This window comes from Triturus cristatus, chromosome 2_1 (genome assembly GCF_964204655.1).
Source record: "Triturus cristatus chromosome 2_1, aTriCri1.1, whole genome shotgun sequence".
In the NCBI taxonomy this organism is placed as follows: domain Eukaryota; kingdom Metazoa; phylum Chordata; class Amphibia; order Caudata; family Salamandridae; genus Triturus; species Triturus cristatus.
The window spans coordinates 27169426-27187850 of NC_140581.1; the positions used below are offsets into that span (position 1 = coordinate 27169426).

At 50.7% G+C, this 18425-nt stretch overlaps 1 protein-coding gene across 4 annotated transcripts in view; it reads left to right on the forward strand.

The window, feature by feature from the left end:
* The first annotated feature begins 3278 nt into the window (after positions 1-3278).
* The window catches only part of LOC146863644 (protein mab-21-like 3), a 240614-nt gene continuing 225467 nt past the window's right edge, over positions 3279-18425 (forward strand). For 3 of the 4 annotated variants that reach the window (XM_085627728.1, XM_085627727.1, XM_085627726.1), the window contains exon 1: positions 3400-4053. In XM_085627728.1, coding sequence (XP_085483854.1) covers positions 3534-4053 — 520 coding nt within the window. In that variant the 5' untranslated portion in view covers positions 3400-3533. Of the gene's footprint in view, positions 4054-18425 lie in introns of all 4 variants that reach the window. The other variant, XM_085627725.1, reaches the window with a different exon arrangement.

Below are 18425 nucleotides of genomic sequence, written 5' to 3' on the forward strand. Positions count from 1 at the left end.
ATAAAAATGGCGGACGCACGGCGCCCGCACTGCGATGTCGTGATGTCATGATCTCAATGCGACGATCCTTGGTTAGTGAGCACTCGAAAGCCCGCAAACGTTCGATGCGATGATTTTTGGGTGTTAGCGAGCACTTTATGGCCTACAAGCGTGCAATGTGATGATCCTTGGTTTGTGAGCGCTCGGCGGCAGCAGCGCGATGATTTTTCGTATGCTCTTCAGCTGTGGCGGCTCGCAAATGGGCGTTAGCAACGATTTTTAGCACTCTTCTCCGTAGTAGAACTAGAGGCCCTGGAACTCACAGGAGCCTCACCTGCAGATAGAAATCCTCGCTGGGAGGAATCAGGAGGCTGGTGGTGGAGTCTGATGTGCCTGAGACTCGAGCAGGAGGCTAGCTCTCTTCTAGCCCTTGGGTGATTGCTTTAGCAAGCTGAAATAAAAGTTCTCTTCAAAGTCCTTTTCCCTCTTCTTCCAAGTCCAGTGACAACTACTGCAGGCCAGTCCAAGAAACAGCACAAGCACAAGGACAGTCACCTCCTGCAGATTCCTTCAGTTACAGGGACAAAGGTTCTTCTTGTTGTCCAGGAGCAATACAAATTGTAGGGGTTTCAGCACAGATATTTATACCCCAAAAGTCTTTGTTCTCAAAAGCTACAAGTCACTGAACCCCGCCAGAACCAGTTCTGCCCAGTCCTGGAGCACTTTGTTTACCAGGCTGCATCCTTCCTTTCAGAAAGAGGGGCTCTGCCATCAGACGCACACTGGGAGGTGGAGCCAGTATTCACCTTGCCAAGCACAGCCCTATTCAGGTCCAGGAGCTACCCCTCCCCAAACTCCAAATGCAGATCTCTCTATTCAACCCAGGTCTGACTCAGCCTGCCCTGTCCCTCCAAAACCAGACAGCCAATACACATAACAGCACAGCACACTGGAAGGCTCAGGCAAGAAAATACCTACTTTATAAAAAGTGGTATTTTCATACACAGAATATAAAAATAAACTTTACTAAAAGATATATTTTAATATTTTGAGCTCAGGCATACTAAATTTGTTTTTCTACCATGTTCCTTGGGTCAGTTAGGACTAGGACTATAGAATGTAATAGTCAAACTGCCCATTCTGGCCTATGGAGAACAGGTGGCCTTACAGTAGTGAAAAACGAAATTGGGTGTAATTCACTACCAGGACATGCTACACACATCAGAGCATGTCCTACCTTACACATACAATGCACCCTCGCATAGGTGTGACTCACATGATGCCAAGGGAAGGTTCAGGGGCTGGGAAGTGGGTGCACTTCACAACCAAGATGGCAGTTCTGGACTGCACACAGACTCTGCAGTGGCAGGTCTGAGACACACTTTACAAGCTGCTTATGTGGGTGGCACAAACCAGTGCTGCAGGCCCGCCAGCAGCATTTGGGTTACCAGCCCTGGGCACACAGAGGCCACGCTACTAGGGACTAACAGGTAAACTGAATAAGCCAATCATGGATGTACCAATTCACATGTCATCTTTACACAGGGAGCATTCGCGCTGAGGCACTGAATGGCAGTGGGACAGCGCCCAGAGCATCTAATACCAGCAAAAACAGAGGAGACAAGAGCGAAAAATGGAAGGGGGACCCACGCCAATGGTGCCAGGTCTAACAGACATTATTACACTGGTCAAGCCAATAAAAGAACACCCAGTTCACAACCCTATTGGCTGGTACTGGTGGATTCACATGCGGCTGGAATGCCTTGGACTGGCCGGGCTGTGGGAATATTTATGGCACAGAGCTGGCATGTGCAGGTTGGGATGGGGACTGGACAGGACCAGGCTGGTTCGGTTGGGGTTGATCGGGCTAGAATGGACTTGACGGGGACCCAGGGGTTCTGGTGAATGTGTCTAGGACGGCTTTAAACTGGGTGGGCTGACTCTGAGGGATGTACAGGGTCAGAGTGCCTTGAGCAGGGGTAGAGCTGCTGGAATAGTGTAGGGTTTGAACACTGGGTCGGGCTGGCTGTTTCTGATGCTGGGCTACTTCCGGTGGCTGTTAATGATGTTAGAATGGACCATCTGGTCAGGTTAGAGCAGGGGTACTCATAGTACGGCCCGCGGGCCGCCAGCGGCCCGGCAAGCCTTTCTTGGCGGCCCGCGGACCTTGCAGACATCGTACCGGTGTTTTTTTTTTTTAACAGTGTCAGCAAACACAGACTCTGCTCTGTGGGGGCCCGGGGATCCAAGCGATAGTCCGAGTGGAGCTGCTGGGGCGCTAAGAGGTGAAATACAACAAAGCCTCGTTATCATGCAAATGGTCTCTTAAAGACCTGTGAAGTACTCGGGTGCGGCTGTGTGTGTGCCCGGGAAGGGAAGCTGCCTCAGCTGCCACAAAAGCAAAGGGGGGGAGAGGCGGGGGGGAGAGGTGACAAAGAATGACAAGAGAACAGCAGGGTGTGAGAGTCGGGTAAGGGGACAGAGGGTGACAGAGGGCAGTAGGGAGAGACAGAAACAGACAGACAGATAGAGATAGAGACTAACAGACACAGGGACAGACAGAGACAGATAGGCAGGGACAGACAGATAGAGGCAGAGACAGACAGAGGCAAAGAGACAGACGGAGAGGGAGAGGGAGACGGAGAGGGAGGGAGAGAGAGAGGGAGACAGAGAGAGAGAGGGAGACGGGGAGAGAGAGAGGGAGAGAGAGAGGGAGACGGAGAGGGAGGGAGACGGAGGACGGAGGGAGACGGAGGACGGAGAGGGAAGGAGAGGGAGAGAGAGAGGGAGAGAGGGGGAGGGGGACAGAGAGGGAGGGAGACAGAGAGAGAGGGATACAGAGAGAGAGGGAGACGGAGAGAGAGAGGGAGAGAGAGAGGGAGACGGAGGACGGAGGGAGACGGAGGACGGAGGGAGACGGAGAGGGAAGGAGAGGGAAAGAGGGAGGGAGAGGGAGAGAGGGGGAGGGGGACAGAGAGGGAGGGAGACAGAGAGAGAGGGAGACAGATGTTTTGAAAGGTTTTTTTTTTTTTACTCTAGCTCCGCCCCCCCACTGATCCCGCCCCCACCCCTACCAGTGCGGCCCTCGGCCACTAACCACACTGTAATTTTGGCCCCGACAGAAAGTTTGTGAGCACCCCTGAGTTAGAGCTTCTCATTGTACTAAAGGTGGGAATTTGTGATATTTTGCTTTTTATTGGGACTTCATTGCCTGAGTTTACTGGCGAGAAAGAGTCACTCATTGTCACACATTCGTCAGCAGAATGTCACTCCTAGGTGCGCTAAAACAAAGCAAACGTCCCACAGAAGCAATACGACACCCTGGCAGCGGTGGCTCCCGCGCCCATCCTGCAGCTGCACCTCTGGTGGAAGAGGCCTCACCAGCCTCAGGCGTGGGCCCAGCCGCGGCGTCACTTCTGTTCATTCGGAGTCTCCCTCCCGGAAATGAAAGTGAAAGTGTGGGGAGTCGCTATATAAGGGGGCGCCTGAGCTCCCTCGGCCACACCTGCAGGTGCTGAGACGAGGCGCCTCTGACACCCCTGCCTCTCCTGGACATGAGCGCGCTGCACGGATGGGGCCCCCTGGACCCCGGGGCTCTGAAGACCTTCCTGGAGGAAGAAGTCGTGATCCGCAGGGAGGACAACTCCCGGGCCCTGAGCGGGGTGCTGGCGGCGGTGGGGCCCATCCTGAAGGAGGTCCGTGCCCAGGATCACAGGTTCTCCTCCGTCGCCCAGAGGTCCGGCAGCTACATCGAGGGGCTGAAGGTGTCCGTGCCCGACGAGTTCGACTTGCTGGTGGAGCTGAGCGGGGTCCCGGACCTCTCCGTGGCCCCGGCGTCCTCCCTGCTTGGGGTGAGTGAAAGGCCCCTCGATGCTTCCTTCCAGGCGGTGGTGTTCACCAACAACGTAAGGGCGGACGGAGGGGGGACCGCGAGCCTGCAGGACTGGGTCACTCCCGTCTATCAGCTACAATGTTTTTTAGGTTACAACTATATCCTTGTGAACATGCTGATCCCTGTCCGAGTGATGGAGCGCTTCAAATCGCTCGTCCGTGACGTCACCAGCTCCCGGGCAGGTAAGCGCGTCCGAGTTAAAGGCATGTGTAAAAGGCGTCCATATACCTGAAGGGATAGGTGCTTTATTTCCATACTTGCAGTTAAAGCTTAATTTGTGCCGGGGCTTTCCAGTGCTTAGCACCGGCACTCAATTATCAGGGCCACAGCGTGTTCACTGTGAGTCACGGTGGTTAACAGGGAGTGGTTGTGGCTGTGTGAGACTTCTTAAACCCTTAGCATGCCCTGAGGCTGAGCCCAAATCCAAGAGAAGATTCATAAATGTGATCATGGCAGGCAGCCGCGGGCCGTGGCCCTTGGTTCACTTCACAGTGAAGTGCTGTTGAGTGTTACAGAGAGTGTTGCCACTTTAGTTTCCGGCCGCGGAACGCACACAATGATTTATTTGGGCGGCCTCAGCCTCAGAGGGCTGGATTTGGGTTCCGATGGTGGGTAGCGCCTGTGCGAGTTACTGGGCGCGCTGCAGCGTGCGCAGATCTTTTTCACATGGCCCACGCCACGCCCCAGCATAACCACCGCAGCTCACCACGACGAGTCATCATCCTCGTTCAAGTCAGCGGCTGCCCGGCCCGACCCGACCGACGACGACATTGAGGGCAAGCAGCCTGTGCAGGCATCGATTGGATCAGCCAGTACTAGTAGTACAGAGCCGAGATTCATCGCCTCTGCGCCAGAGTAGGCGTTGGACAACCTGCCCAGCGGCGCCGGCAAAGACAAAAGTGTACAGTACCTTAGAAATTTCACGAGCTGACTGTTATTAACAAACCGAACATGCTCTTTGTACAACCAAAATAGGTTTAGTTTCTACCTCCGAGCTTCTTTCGCCCGTGTAACTTTCTAAGACTGACACTGACTCAGCTCACCAAACTACAGGGCGGGTAGTGGGTACGTACGTATGAGGTAAGGATGGGCGTCCTACCTTGGGTGCTGCAGCTGTATCCTTGTTCATGCCCCTCATAGCAGACCCGTGTGCAGTGCTCCACAGTCCACTCCATACACCGCCCTGTCCCCTATATAGCACTCCTGCGCAATACAGCCCTGCCTTGTGTATACAGACGCGCTCCACCCCATACACCGCCCTGTCCCCTATATAGCACTCATGCGCAATACAGCCCTGCCTTGTGTATACAGATGCGCTCCACTCCATACACCGCCCTGTCCCCTATATAGCACTCCTACGCAATACAGCCCTGCCTTGTGTATACAGACGCGCTCCACTCCATACACCGCCCTGTCCCCTATATAGCACTCCTACGCAATACAGCCCTGCCTTGTGTATACAGATGCGCTCCACTCCATACACCGCCCTGTCCCCTATATAGCACTCATGCGCAATACAGCCCTGCCTTGTGTATACAGATGCGCTCCACTCCATACACCGCCCTGTCCCCTATATAGCACTGCTGCGCAATACAGCCCTGCCTTGTGTATACAGATGCGCTCCACTCCATACACCGCCCTGTCCCCTATATAGCACTCATGCGCAATACAGCCCTGCCTTGTGTATACAGATGCGCTCCACTCCATACACCGCCCTGTCCCCTATATAGCACTGCTGCGCAATACAGCCCTGCCTTGTGTATACAGATGCGCTCCACCCCATACACCGCCCTGTCCCCTATATAGCACTCATGCGCAATACAGCCCTGCCTTGTGTATACAGATGCGCTCCACTCCATACACCGCCCTGTCCCCTATATAGCACTGCTGCGCAATACAGCCCTGCCTTGTGTATACAGACGCGCTCCACTCCATACACCGCCCTGTCCCCTATATAGCACTCCTACGCAATACAGCCCTGCCTTGTGTATACAGACGCGCTCCACTCCATACACCGCCCTGTCCCCTATATAGCACTCCTACGCAATACAGCCCTGCCTTGTGTATACAGACGCGCTCCACCCCATACACCGCCCTGTCCCCTATATAGAACTCATGCGCAATACAGCCCTGCCTTGTGTATACAGATGCGCTCCACTCCATACACCGCCCTGTCCCCTATATAGCACTCCTGCGCAATACAGCCCTGCCTTGTGTATACAGACGCGCTCCACTCCATACACCGCCCTGTCCCCTATATAGCACTCCTGTGCAATACAGCCCTGCCTTGTGTATACAGATGCGCTCCACTCCATACACCGCCCTGTCCCCTATATAGCACTCCTGCGCAATACAGCCCTGCCTTGTGTATACAGACGTGCTCCACCCCATACACCGCCCTGTCCCCTATATAGCACTCATGCGCAATACAGCCCTGCCTTGTGTATACAGATGCGCTCCACTCCATACACCGCCCTGTCCCCTATATAGCACTCCTACGCAATACAGCCCTGCCTTGTGTATACAGACGCGCTCCACTCCATACACCGCCCTGTCCCCTATATAGCACTCCTACGCAATACAGCCCTGCCTTGTGTATACAGATGCGCTCCACTCCATACACCGCCCTGTCCCCTATATAGCACTCATGCGCAATACAGCCCTGCCTTGTGTATACAGATGCGCTCCACTCCATACACCGCCCTGTCCCCTATATAGCACTGCTGTGCAATACAGCCCTGCCTTGTGTATACAGATGCGCTCCACTCCATACACCGCCCTGTCCCCTATATAGCACTCATGCGCAATACAGCCCTGCCTTGTGTATACAGATGCGCTCCACTCCATACACCGCCCTGTCCCCTATATAGCACTCCTGCGCAATACAGCCCTGCCTTGTGTATACAGACGCGCTCCACCCCATACACCGCCCTGTCCCCTATATAGCACTCATGCGCAATACAGCCCTGCCTTGTGTATACAGATGCGCTCCACTCCATACACCGCCCTGTCCCCTATATAGCACTCCTACGCAATACAGCCCTGCCTTGTGTATACAGACGCGCTCCACTCCATACACCGCCCTGTCCCCTATATAGCACTCCTACGCAATACAGCCCTGCCTTGTGTATACAGATGCGCTCCACTCCATACACCGCCCTGTCCCCTATATAGCACTCATGCGCAATACAGCCCTGCCTTGTGTATACAGATGCGCTCCACTCCATACACCGCCCTGTCCCCTATATAGCACTCATGCGCAATACAGCCCTGCCTTGTGTATACAGATGCGCTCCACTCCATACACCGCCCTGTCCCCTATATAGCACTGCTGCGCAATACAGCCCTGCCTTGTGTATACAGATGCGCTCCACTCCATACACCGCCCTGTCCCCTATATAGCACTCCTACGCAATACAGCCCTGCCTTGTGTATGTATACAGGTGCTCCACTCCATACACCCCCTATCCCCTATAAAGTACTCCAGCCCTGCCTTGTCCATACAGGTGCCCCACTGCATACACCACCCTTTCCCCCTATAGTGCATCTGCAATTCCGCATGCAATAGAGCCATGTCTCGTCCATACAGGAACCCACTGCACACACCGCACTCTCCCATACACGAAGCCCCTGTACCACCCTCTCCGCGAAAGTGCCAGTGGCCACCACAGCATCTCGCCCCACAGCAGCAGCATGGCACTCACCCCTGTGTTGCGCATGAGCGCTGTAAAAGGGGACAGGGCGGTGTATGGGGTGGAGCGCTAGTGCAGTGAGGCGTGCTTGGCTGGAGCAGTGGTCGAAGTGGGGGGAGAAATGTAGGGGAACTGTGGGCAGAGAATCGGAGGGCGGGAATAACCCAAGGATTGGATCAGTGGGCGGAGCCGGAGGTGTGGGACAGAATGCGCAAACATCCCAATTTTTAGTATTTGTTTGGCATGTCACTGCCCAGTTTAATCAACCAATGGATACACATGATTATTTAAGGTTATAATCAGTTTTTGACATTAAAACACATTCACAAAGTGGGATATGCTTCTAATCATAGAGTGTCCCAAATACGATAAAATGTGGAAGCCCAAGCCATGTGTCGCCGAGCCATGAAGTTTGTCATCAGCACTTCTCCCTTTATCCACAACAGCAGTTCAAACATGAATGGCAAAATATCCTAGTTTGCAAATGTTTTCTATATAATAATGGCTCTGCCATATTTGCCTCCTAATGCAAGATCTGCAGCATGATCTGACCATTTAAACTAATAAATTGTTTGTAGCTCAAACGTATCAAAAGTTACTTAAAAATGTGACTTGTTTTGCTGCGGAGTGGATGGCTTATTGCAAAGGTTGGCTGGTCACCTTTCTCACTGTTGCATTTGTATGTTACACTGGTACTAATGAGGCAAAATCTTTCCAGAGACTGTTAGCATGTGTACACATGTCAAAATAATAAAATATCAGAAAATATACTGCATAACTGTGCAGCATTTTTTTTAATGCAGAATTTAGTCAACACTGTGGCATAATTTTGTCCTCCTTTGCTGTATATATAATTTCAGTGGCCCCACAGCAAGCAGCACATGTTAAAAGTGCTTGTGAATGAAGCAGAGAGACTGTGAAGATTGTGAACTTAGTTTGGTGTGCGTGGAAATCCTGCATCGCCGACCCCTGGTGAGTTACAGCTACTACTGCTGAAACAAGGCCAATGGGTGAGGCAGACTGGCCTCAAGGGCAGGGCCGGTCTTAGCACTGGTGGTGCCCTGTGCATTAATATTTGTTATTGCCCCCCAATGACCACCTCTGCCATGGATTCCCTCACTACCACCCCTTAACAGTGACCCTCAAGTCTCCATAACCACACTCTCTCAGATGCATTTAATTTGATTTACAGCGCCACACATACCAGTGTAGGGTGTCAGAGCACTTTACATCACACACATTATTCAGAGACCATCAATATGTGTGTAAATCACTGTATAGAAAATGTTTCATAAGATTAAGGACTACAAGGTTTAGGAGTCACATGACAACCATACTAGTAGGCCATATAGGTTAATAGTGATTGTTTTGGAGAAACATAAACTCAGAATTTAAAACGTAATACCATGGTTGGGGGTTCTCTTTAATAACCAGATTGATTTCTGACCAAAAGAACACTTTTTGCAACTTTAGGATAATCAAAGACTGGGGGAAAAAACATAACGCTCTAATTTATACCCTACAGTTTGTATGCAGTTCTTAGATGAAAGTTAATAGCTCACTGTTCTATGTTAGGATTTCAACTTATAAACTGCAAGTAACAAAAGGATCTTTCTGACAAAAGCAGTAGCCCACTGACCTATTTACATTATGTGCACTTTGTGATCTGCATGGTACATGTTCTTTGCAGCAGGCACATTAACCCTCTGAGCTACCTTTCCATGAGTCAAAACTTCAACAAGACAAAACTCCGATCTCTCTCTAGGAAGAACATTAAACACCAGAGTCATCATGACATTTTTATTGTTGCCGAAAATTGCTTGAGGCCAGGAAGGAGGCAGCAAGCGCTTTAAAAACCTTAATATACTTGAAAACATAATGCCTCCACCCAGTCAGCGCCCTTCTCAAGGGTCCTGTGACCTCAGTGACAGAGTCACTGTTGTTCTAGGGTGTGCTGCTTCATAGGCCTGCCCACAAGACTGGAGGTGAACTCAGTATGGATTGTGGTGGACAAACCTTGAAGGTTAACCTACACTTGCCACTGCTAGGGTCCACCTGCTGGTGCTAAGACACCAGCGCTTCTAAGGTCTTGCGAAGCCTTCTAAGGTCTAGCGTGGGATTGTGCTCTCTCAGTAGAGTCGTCTGGTGGACTGGTTATTAAGGCTGAACCTGGTTCTCCAGTTCCAAATTCAGCAGCTCTGGCCATAGTGCCACATCCTCTCCCCCACTGAACACCATACTGCCCCACTGAGAAACTCACACTGCCTTCAACTACAACCCAATTGCTGACGGCTATAAACACCTGGATGCGGCTCAATTTAAATGTCGCACTAGACACGAGCAATATGCGGCCTTCAAAAAAAACAGTAACAACATCCTGGAAAAAGCAAACACTCATAGGGAATGCAAAATTTAGCAACCCATGTGAAATGTAAGCAGGAACAACATGGTCACCTTAACGCTTTTACACGCACAATGCAGAAATCAGTGAGTGCTTTTGCCTGAAAAGTTAAGGACATGACTACAGGGCCCTGAATGGTCCCATTTCAATGTCCGTTGCTGATATCCTTACAAAACGTAAGCAGTATGGTAAAAAGACTACATCCCTGGACGCAGAGCCGCAGTACACATTTTGTTTTCCAATCCACACTTTGCAGTTCCTCCAGGATTGGTGCACTAGTTGCAAGCCCTGGGAAAACAAAGACAAGAAAACAAGCGCTTCACTGGCAAACTTTGTAAAAGTGGCGCTAATGTGTTTGGGTGTGAATAAAATCAATCTGGCCAGTCTCCTACCACCCTGTCTTACTTTATTTAGTTATTTTTTCCTATTTTTAACCTTTTATTCCAGATGCTGGACTTTGGGATTAAAATACGACAGTTCCAGCAAAAATGATTTTCTTTTTTGGATCCATTTCACAGGGGAGCAAATAAAAGAAAGAAGAGGAAAGCGAGTGAGAACCCCATCTTGAAGTCATAGTTTTTAGTTAGAGAAGAACTGCTAGACAGAAAGAGAGGGAAGAAGGAAAGAGTGGGGGGGAGGGCAGCTGAAGCGGCAGAGCAGAAGTGGACACTGTATTTTTCTTCTCGGAACAAGAAGGAAAAGACAGAGTCCTGTTACTTCTCTGCCGCTCGCCCGTCACGAACGCCAGGAACGCCGAGCTTTATTTATAGGCGATGTAAATTTCTTGCGTCCTGGGACGCATTCTCAAAATAAACAAGCATTTGCAATGCAATAGGTCTCGCATTTGCAAGAGTTTAAGCTATTGGCATTGTAAATGACAATGCCTTTTATTTATCTGTTTTCAAAACCAACACATAGATAAAAGGTTTGTCATTTACAATGCCAATAGCTCAAACTTTTGCAAATGCGAGACCTATTGCATTGCAAATGCTTGTTTTATTTTGCTGAGGTTATGTCTACAGAACAATTCAAAAACTGAATAATACTATGAAACATGAACGACCACTCCAAAAAATAGTTTTTGATTGCCTTTCTCCACTAACTTGGAAGAGTATTTCACCCTCCTGGTTTACAGCAGAAACATGCTTCTCTCGATCTAATAATCTGTCTTCCATCTGTCACCTCTTGTTTTTGTATTTTTTTGTGGTTTTTTTTTAAACACTGGTTAGTTATTTGTCAAGGCAGCCCTCCCCACCACCCCCCACCGATTTCTCTTCTCATTTAACATAAATCACGTTGATGCCCCCGGGTCTGCAATGGCCGAGCAAGAGTGCCACGGGCCCTGATGGCAGTAAGGGTAACGGTCCCTGCTACCCCCTGATGGGTGGCAAAAATATCCATAACTGGGTTGGGGTGCCCTTCACAACTGTGGGTGCCGGTGCCACTGCACCTGCTGCACACTAAGAGATACGCCTCTGCAGTCCCGCAGCAATACGTAAAACCAGCACTTAAAGAACGTACCCAGAAATATGATTTAGGAAAAACATTTTCAACACCCAACGTACTGACTTATTGTGGCTGTTATACATATTCTATCACTGGAATGGCCTCGTAGCGCTAGAGTTAATCAAACAAGCCCTTCGATTTCTGCTCAGTCTATCGTGACACACGAAATGTCATTTCACAGACTCGGATTCCTTGGCCTTTAGCACTAACATATGAATACATACTGCGACTAAAAGAGCAACGCTGGCTGCAAGGGACGCACCTCCTTAATCAATCCCTTATTTCTTATCTAGGTTTTATACAGCGCAAACAAGGACCCAGAGACCATCAAGGCGCTGTGCAATGGTTAAAAAGCCAGGCTAATATAAGGCATAACATAGCACAACTAAGTGACATTTGACAATGAAACCCTCTCACAAGTGCTAATTGGCACCTATTAGTTTCAGCTGCTATGTTGGCACTGTAGAAAGCGCCTGAATCTGGTCAGCCGAAATTTCCACAGGGCTATGTGCTTTCCAAAGCACCTGGACTACGACACATTGGCGCTATATAAAGCAGATACACAAACCATTTAAGTGAAACTGCCAAGGTACCTTGGCCAATGTTTGCAGCTCCAGACTGCTTGGGCAGAGATATATTCCAAGCGCTATATAAACAAAAGTATACCAAATAAACTCAAATAGAGAGGAGCTTTGGAGAGGCCCGAGCCTGGACAGGCAGGGGGCAGGGGGGGTTCCCAGGCTCACGAGCTGTTCATGCCGCTTGGCCTCTGCAGCATCCCACAGCAGCTCAGATAACTAGGTGAAAATAGCTGAGCATTTAGTTTAAGAGCGTGAGGTTTTTATTGGCTGTTCAGCTGTCACTACATTTTAAAAGAGAGAGATGGTGAAATGTTTGGACTGTGGGAAATTATTCACACAGACAGCGACATCCTCAATAACTGAGCACAGGAAGATACAAGAATTCCGAATTACAAGGGCACAAGACAGGCTAAATTACTAAAGTGAGATTCGAGCTCGAGATTTATGCAGAGCACAAAGGGGAGTCAGACTCCGCAGCCTTACAGGACTCTTTGGTGCTTATTAAATGCACTAACCTGCTCTACACCAGCATCAGCTATTGATCGACTTTCCTGCAAAAATAAAGGTGTTAAATCTACACGCATCCTCAGAGATAAACATGTCGTGACAGACAAGATCGAGCTAACCTCAAACTAGTCGGCTCTCATGCTGGTTGTGCACTAGGATCATTGTTGCGATAGCTAAAGTAGAGGGAGACAGAGTAAACTAGTTTCCCCAGGATAACACAAAGCGTGCAAGTAGGTAATCGATTGGCACTAGATTGCTAGACACATAACCCATTTCAAAATTTTCCAGTCGCTTACTCAAAACAATTTGACCATTTCGTTTAAGAGCGTGGGATTTTTATTGGCTGTTCAGCTGTCACTACATTCCAGTGTGTAATGTTTGGACCAATGTGCTGCTGCTGCACTTTGGCATTCTCTACTCTGCCCGAGGCGCTGATGAAACACCGCTCCTCTCTGGTGATGTACTGCTGTCGAGGCGCTGATGACACACCGCTCCTCTCTGGTGATGTGCTGCTGTCGAGGCGCTGATGAAACACCGCTCCTCTCTGGTGATGTACTGCTGTCGAGGCGCTGATGACACACCGCTCCTCTCTGGTGATGTGCTGCTGTCGAGGCGCTGATGAAACACCGCTCCTCTCTGTTGATGTGCTGCTGTCGAGGCGCTGATGAAACACCGCTCCTCTCTGGTGATGTACTGCTGTCGAGGCGCTGATGACACACCGCTCCTCTCTGGTGATGTACTGCTGTCGAGGCGCTGATGACACACCGCTCCTCTCTGGTGATGTACTGCTGTCGAGGCGCTGATGAAACACCGCTCCTCTCTGGTGATGTACTGCTGTCGAGGCGCTGATGAAACACCGCTCCTCTCTGGTGATGTACTGCTGTCGAGGCGCTGATGACACACCGCTCCTCTCTGGTGATGTACTGCTGTCGAGGCGCTGATGAAACACCGCTCCTCTCTGGTGATGTGCTGCTGTCGAGGCGCTGATGAAACACCGCTCCTCTCTGGTGATGTACTGCTGTAGAGGCGCTGATTAAACACCGCTCCTCTCTGGTAATGTACTGCTGTCGAGGCGCTGATGACACACCGCTCCTCTCTGGTGATGTACTGCTGTCGAGGCGCTGATGACACACCGCTCCTCTCTGGTGATGTACTGCTGTAGAGGCGCTGATTAAACACCGCTCCTCTCTGGTGATGTACTGCTGTCGAGGCGCTGATGACACACCGCTCCTCTCTGGTGATGTACTGCTGTCGAGGCGCTGATGACACACCACTCCTCTCTGGTGATGTACTGCTGTCGAGGCGCTGATGACACACCGCTCCTCTCTGGTGACGTACTGCTGTCGAGGCGCTGATGACACACCGCTCCTCTCTGGTGATGTACTGCTGTAGAGGCGCTGATTAAACACCGCTCCTCTCTGGTGATGTACTGCTGTCGAGGCGCTGATGACACACCGCTCCTCTCTGGTGATGTGCTGCTGTCGAGGCGCTGATGACACACCACTCCTCTCTGGTGATGTACTGCTGTCGAGGCGCTGATGACACACCGCTCCTCTCTGGTGATGTACTGCTGTAGAGGCGCTGATTAAACACCGCTCCTCTCTGGTGATGTACTGCTGTCGAGGCGCTGATGACACACCGCTCCTCTCTGGTGATGTACTGCTGTCGAGGCGCTGATGACACACCGCTCCTCTCTGGTGATGTACTGCTGTAGAGGCGCTGATTAAACACCGCTCCTCTCTGGTGATGTACTGCTGTCGAGGTGCTGATGACACACCGCTCCTCTCTGGTGATGTACTGCTGTCGAGGCGCTGATGAAACACCGCTCCTCTCTGGTGATGTGCTGCTGTCGAGGCGCTGATGACACACCACTCCTCTCTGGTGATGTACTGCTGTCGAGGCGCTGATGACACACCGCTCCTCTCTGGTGATGTACTGCTGTCGAGGCGCTGATGACACACCGCTCCTCTCTGGTGATGTACTGCTGTAGAGGCGCTGATTAAACACCGCTCCTCTCTGGTGATGTACTGCTGTCGAGGCGCTGATGACACACCGCTCCTCTCTGGTGATGTGCTGCTGTCGAGGCGCTGATGACACACCACTCCTCTCTGGTGATGTACTGCTGTCGAGGCGCTGATGACACACCGCTCCTCTCTGGTGATGTACTGCTGTCGAGGCGCTGATGACACACCGCTCCTCTCTGGTGATGTACTGCTGTAGAGGCGCTGATTAAACACCGCTCCTCTCTGGTGATGTACTGCTGTCGAGGCGCTGATGACACACCGCTCCTCTCTGGTGATGTGCTGCTGTCGAGGCGCTGATGACACACCACTCCTCTCTGGTGATGTACTGCTGTCGAGGCGCTGATGACACACCGCTCCTCTCTGGTGATGTACTGCTGTAGAGGCGCTGATTAAACACAGCTCCTCTCTGGTGATGTACTGCTGTCGAGGCGCTGATGACACACCGCTCCTCTCTGGTGATGTACTGCTGTCGAGGCGCTGATGACACACCGCTCCTCTCTGGTGATGTACTGCTGTAGAGGCGCTGATTAAACACCGCTCCTCTCTGGTGATGTACTGCTGTCGAGGCGCTGATGACACACTGCTCCTCTCTGGTGATGTACTGCTGTCGAGGCGCTGATGAAACACCGCTCCTCTCTGGTGATGTGCTGCTGTCGAGGCGCTGATGACACACCACTCCTCTCTGGTGATGTACTGCTGTCGAGGCGCTGATGACACACCGCTCCTCTCTGGTGATGTACTGCTGTCGAGGCGCTGATGAAACACCGCTCCTCTCTGGTGATGTGCTGCTGTCGAGGCGCTGATGACACACCGCTCCTCTCTGGTGATGTGCTGCTGTCGAGGCGCTGATGACACACCGCTCCTCTCTGGTGATGTGCTGCTGTCGAGGTGCTGATGACACACCGCTCCTCTCTGGTGATTTACTGCTGTCACGCACATTGTAGTTCTACAATAAACAGTAAATTAAGCAAGAAATGCATCAGCTAAGCACGCGATGTGTGTCGCTTTAGCACAAATAAATAGAAAATGCCATTAGTTAAACATGGTGCTGCATGAAGCTCAACAAACAAGCATTGGTAACATAGCACATGAAGAGCAGCGTCAGAGAAGCGGGTGCCCTGCTGACATATGAAGTGAGGGAAAGCAAAAAAGCACAGGCTTTGAGCCTATTTGTTTTAAGCCACGCCCTTAACTACATCGACCACGTCCCTTGGAGAGACCCTCCCAAGTTCTTTCATTCCACTTGAAGCCCTGGTTGCAATACTTGTGAAGTATGTGATAGCACCACTTTCATTTCCAAACATTTATGCTGTCACCTTTATCACGCAGGGGGCGGAGGGGATTCCTAAATGAGCCATGAAAAACAAGAAAATCACCAGACGCTTACCAGCAGGAAGTTCAGGTGTAAAGCTTGAACTTGGTGGGCAGTGAGGTACACACCCAAGCAACAGGGGGTTGCACCAACGGCGTGTACACATGCAACCTATCTTTGTTGTGTCACAAGTGGATGGGCTTAACAAGTACATTTAATTATGTGTGCAAGTGCTCAGCAATTGAAGTGCTACCTGCCAATTAATCAATGCTATTTGCATGATGTGTGTGGATAACGATTTAAAAGAGGTTTCCAAGTGGGAGAATGCCAGTTTAATAGATCCGCTATAACGAGATCCATTTCCGTTGTGTGTAAAGTAATATGGTGGGCAAACAACTTTTGTAGTAATGGGGGCACGCAGTGCGGCGTGCTGCCATTGTTACAAAAGTGAATAAATAGAAAAAAAAGTTTCTTGTCCACCGTATTACTTTTACACACAACGCAAATGGCAAGCACAGTTCACCTCCCTCCTCATGGACAGTTCTCCAAGCAGTGTTGGAAACAGTAAGGCAGCCGTCTCACATTTTACAAACTACACCAGATGGCGTTAGGCGACTTCCCATGCCTGCTATCTACGGCGCATATAGCATGAAGGGCTGCGGTTGGTCAGTTCGTGGGAATGCTAGCAGCTGCGGAACAGAGTATGGGCAGCAGGAGGGAGGAAAGCATTGCGCTAGAGCAGGCCGATGTACTTGCCCGCTCTCCCCCTGAAGCCTCCAATGCCTGCTGTGTATGGTGCAGTAACAGTCCAGATAAGAACAGCGCTGTTAACAACGGCGCGGTTGGAGCAAGTCTGGTTAAACAAGCCATCACCGAAATAAAGAACAAACGCTGCTGAGGGTGCCCGGGGCTTGTGCTGCCTCACTCGATGCACAGGGTATGGTTGGGGGGAGGGAAACGCTGTGTTTGAAAATAAACAGGTCGGTGAACAAGTTTAAAATAAAAAATGAAAACATGAGCGTTCAAGTCTAAAATGGCACAGTTTTTAACATCCACGAAGGACGAAGTCACGAAACAGCAATCTAGCAGGGAAATGTTACCCTCACCCGCTGGGGGGGGGGGGGGTAAACAAGCTATCATCCAAACAAACAAGCGCGGACAGAGGGATGCGGATCACATAGAGCAGGGAGCTGGAAACAGAGCGAGAGACAGGCGGAGATCAATAGCCGCTGGGGGAAAGCAGCTGATTGAAAGCTGGAGAGTGGTGGGAGCACGGAAGCAGAGACAGGAGCAGAGCCATTAAAAAACAAGAGAAACAAGACCAGCCCGGCGGAGCGTGGCGCGCGTGCTTGGCGGGGGCGGGGGAGCGCATTCCAGGCGGGGGAGCGGACCCTTTGAAGTGCAATGCCAAACGGATTGCATGGCGGCACGATGCGCGTGATTGTGAGCGTGCTCGCCATGCAATCCGCTTTTCGGAGCCCCTTACAATAGTCTCGCTTTGCGATCGCTTACGCGATAGCAAGGAGAGACCTAAAAAGTAGGGGAACGGAATCCTTGGAATTGAAGAAGTAGGGGCACGCCGTGCCCTTCCGATCCCGCCCACTTCTACCACTGCTCTGGAGAGCCAGCTCCTTATAAAGCCAAGCACGCCTCACTGCACTAGCGCTACCATCCATGCACCCGCTACAGCTCTCTCTCCGCAGGCAGCACCCCCCCTCCCTTAGTGCATCCAGCCGGTCTGCCCACCAGGGCAGGAATAGTGAGACCTGTGTCTTATTCCTAACTGACCTCTGACCTGATCGTCACCGAATACGTGCTGACAGACTCGGAGGGGTATAGAGGGAGGGAGGGAGGGAGAGGCAAAAGGCCCAGGGAGCACTGAAGGCCGAGTCTCACTGAGCTCAGAGAAGCCTTCCCTCTGTAGTAGGAAGTGCTGCCCCCCCCCCAGACCTCTCCACCCAGCTGGAAAGAGAGAGGCGGCATTTAAAAGAGGCCTGCGTAAGGCTCGTGTGCCCACTTCTACATGGGCATGCCATCAAAATTTATATATAGGTGGTCCGGTACCCTTACCCCCTCAAGCACCGGAGAGCCCTGTGCGCGGAGGTTGGTTTGATAATAGTGTGTGAATCCTCGCCTTTCTGACCTTTCTGCTAGCGTTTTTAATTGAGTCCGTACAGGAGTGTGTGCGTAGGTCCAGTGAAGTTACAAACTTTGAAGGTACCCAGTGGAAACACTGCCTTTACAAAATGCAGGCTTGTTTGATTTTCTGCAAAAAATTATGACTTCATCTGCTCGTGTTTGCAAGTCTAGGAAATTTAAGTCCAAGAAAATGTGTTTGATTCTTTCAGGCAACGTCTGGCATTTGTTTTTCAGGATGTTTTGATTACAGGTCATCTACAAATGTTTTTAAGTGTCAAACCTACTTTAAAGGGGGAATGTTATTTCTCAAATTTGTATTGTAATTTTGTATATTTGAGTTAATGCAGTAAAGAATGTATTAATTCAAACAAAAACATGTTGGATTTGGAATT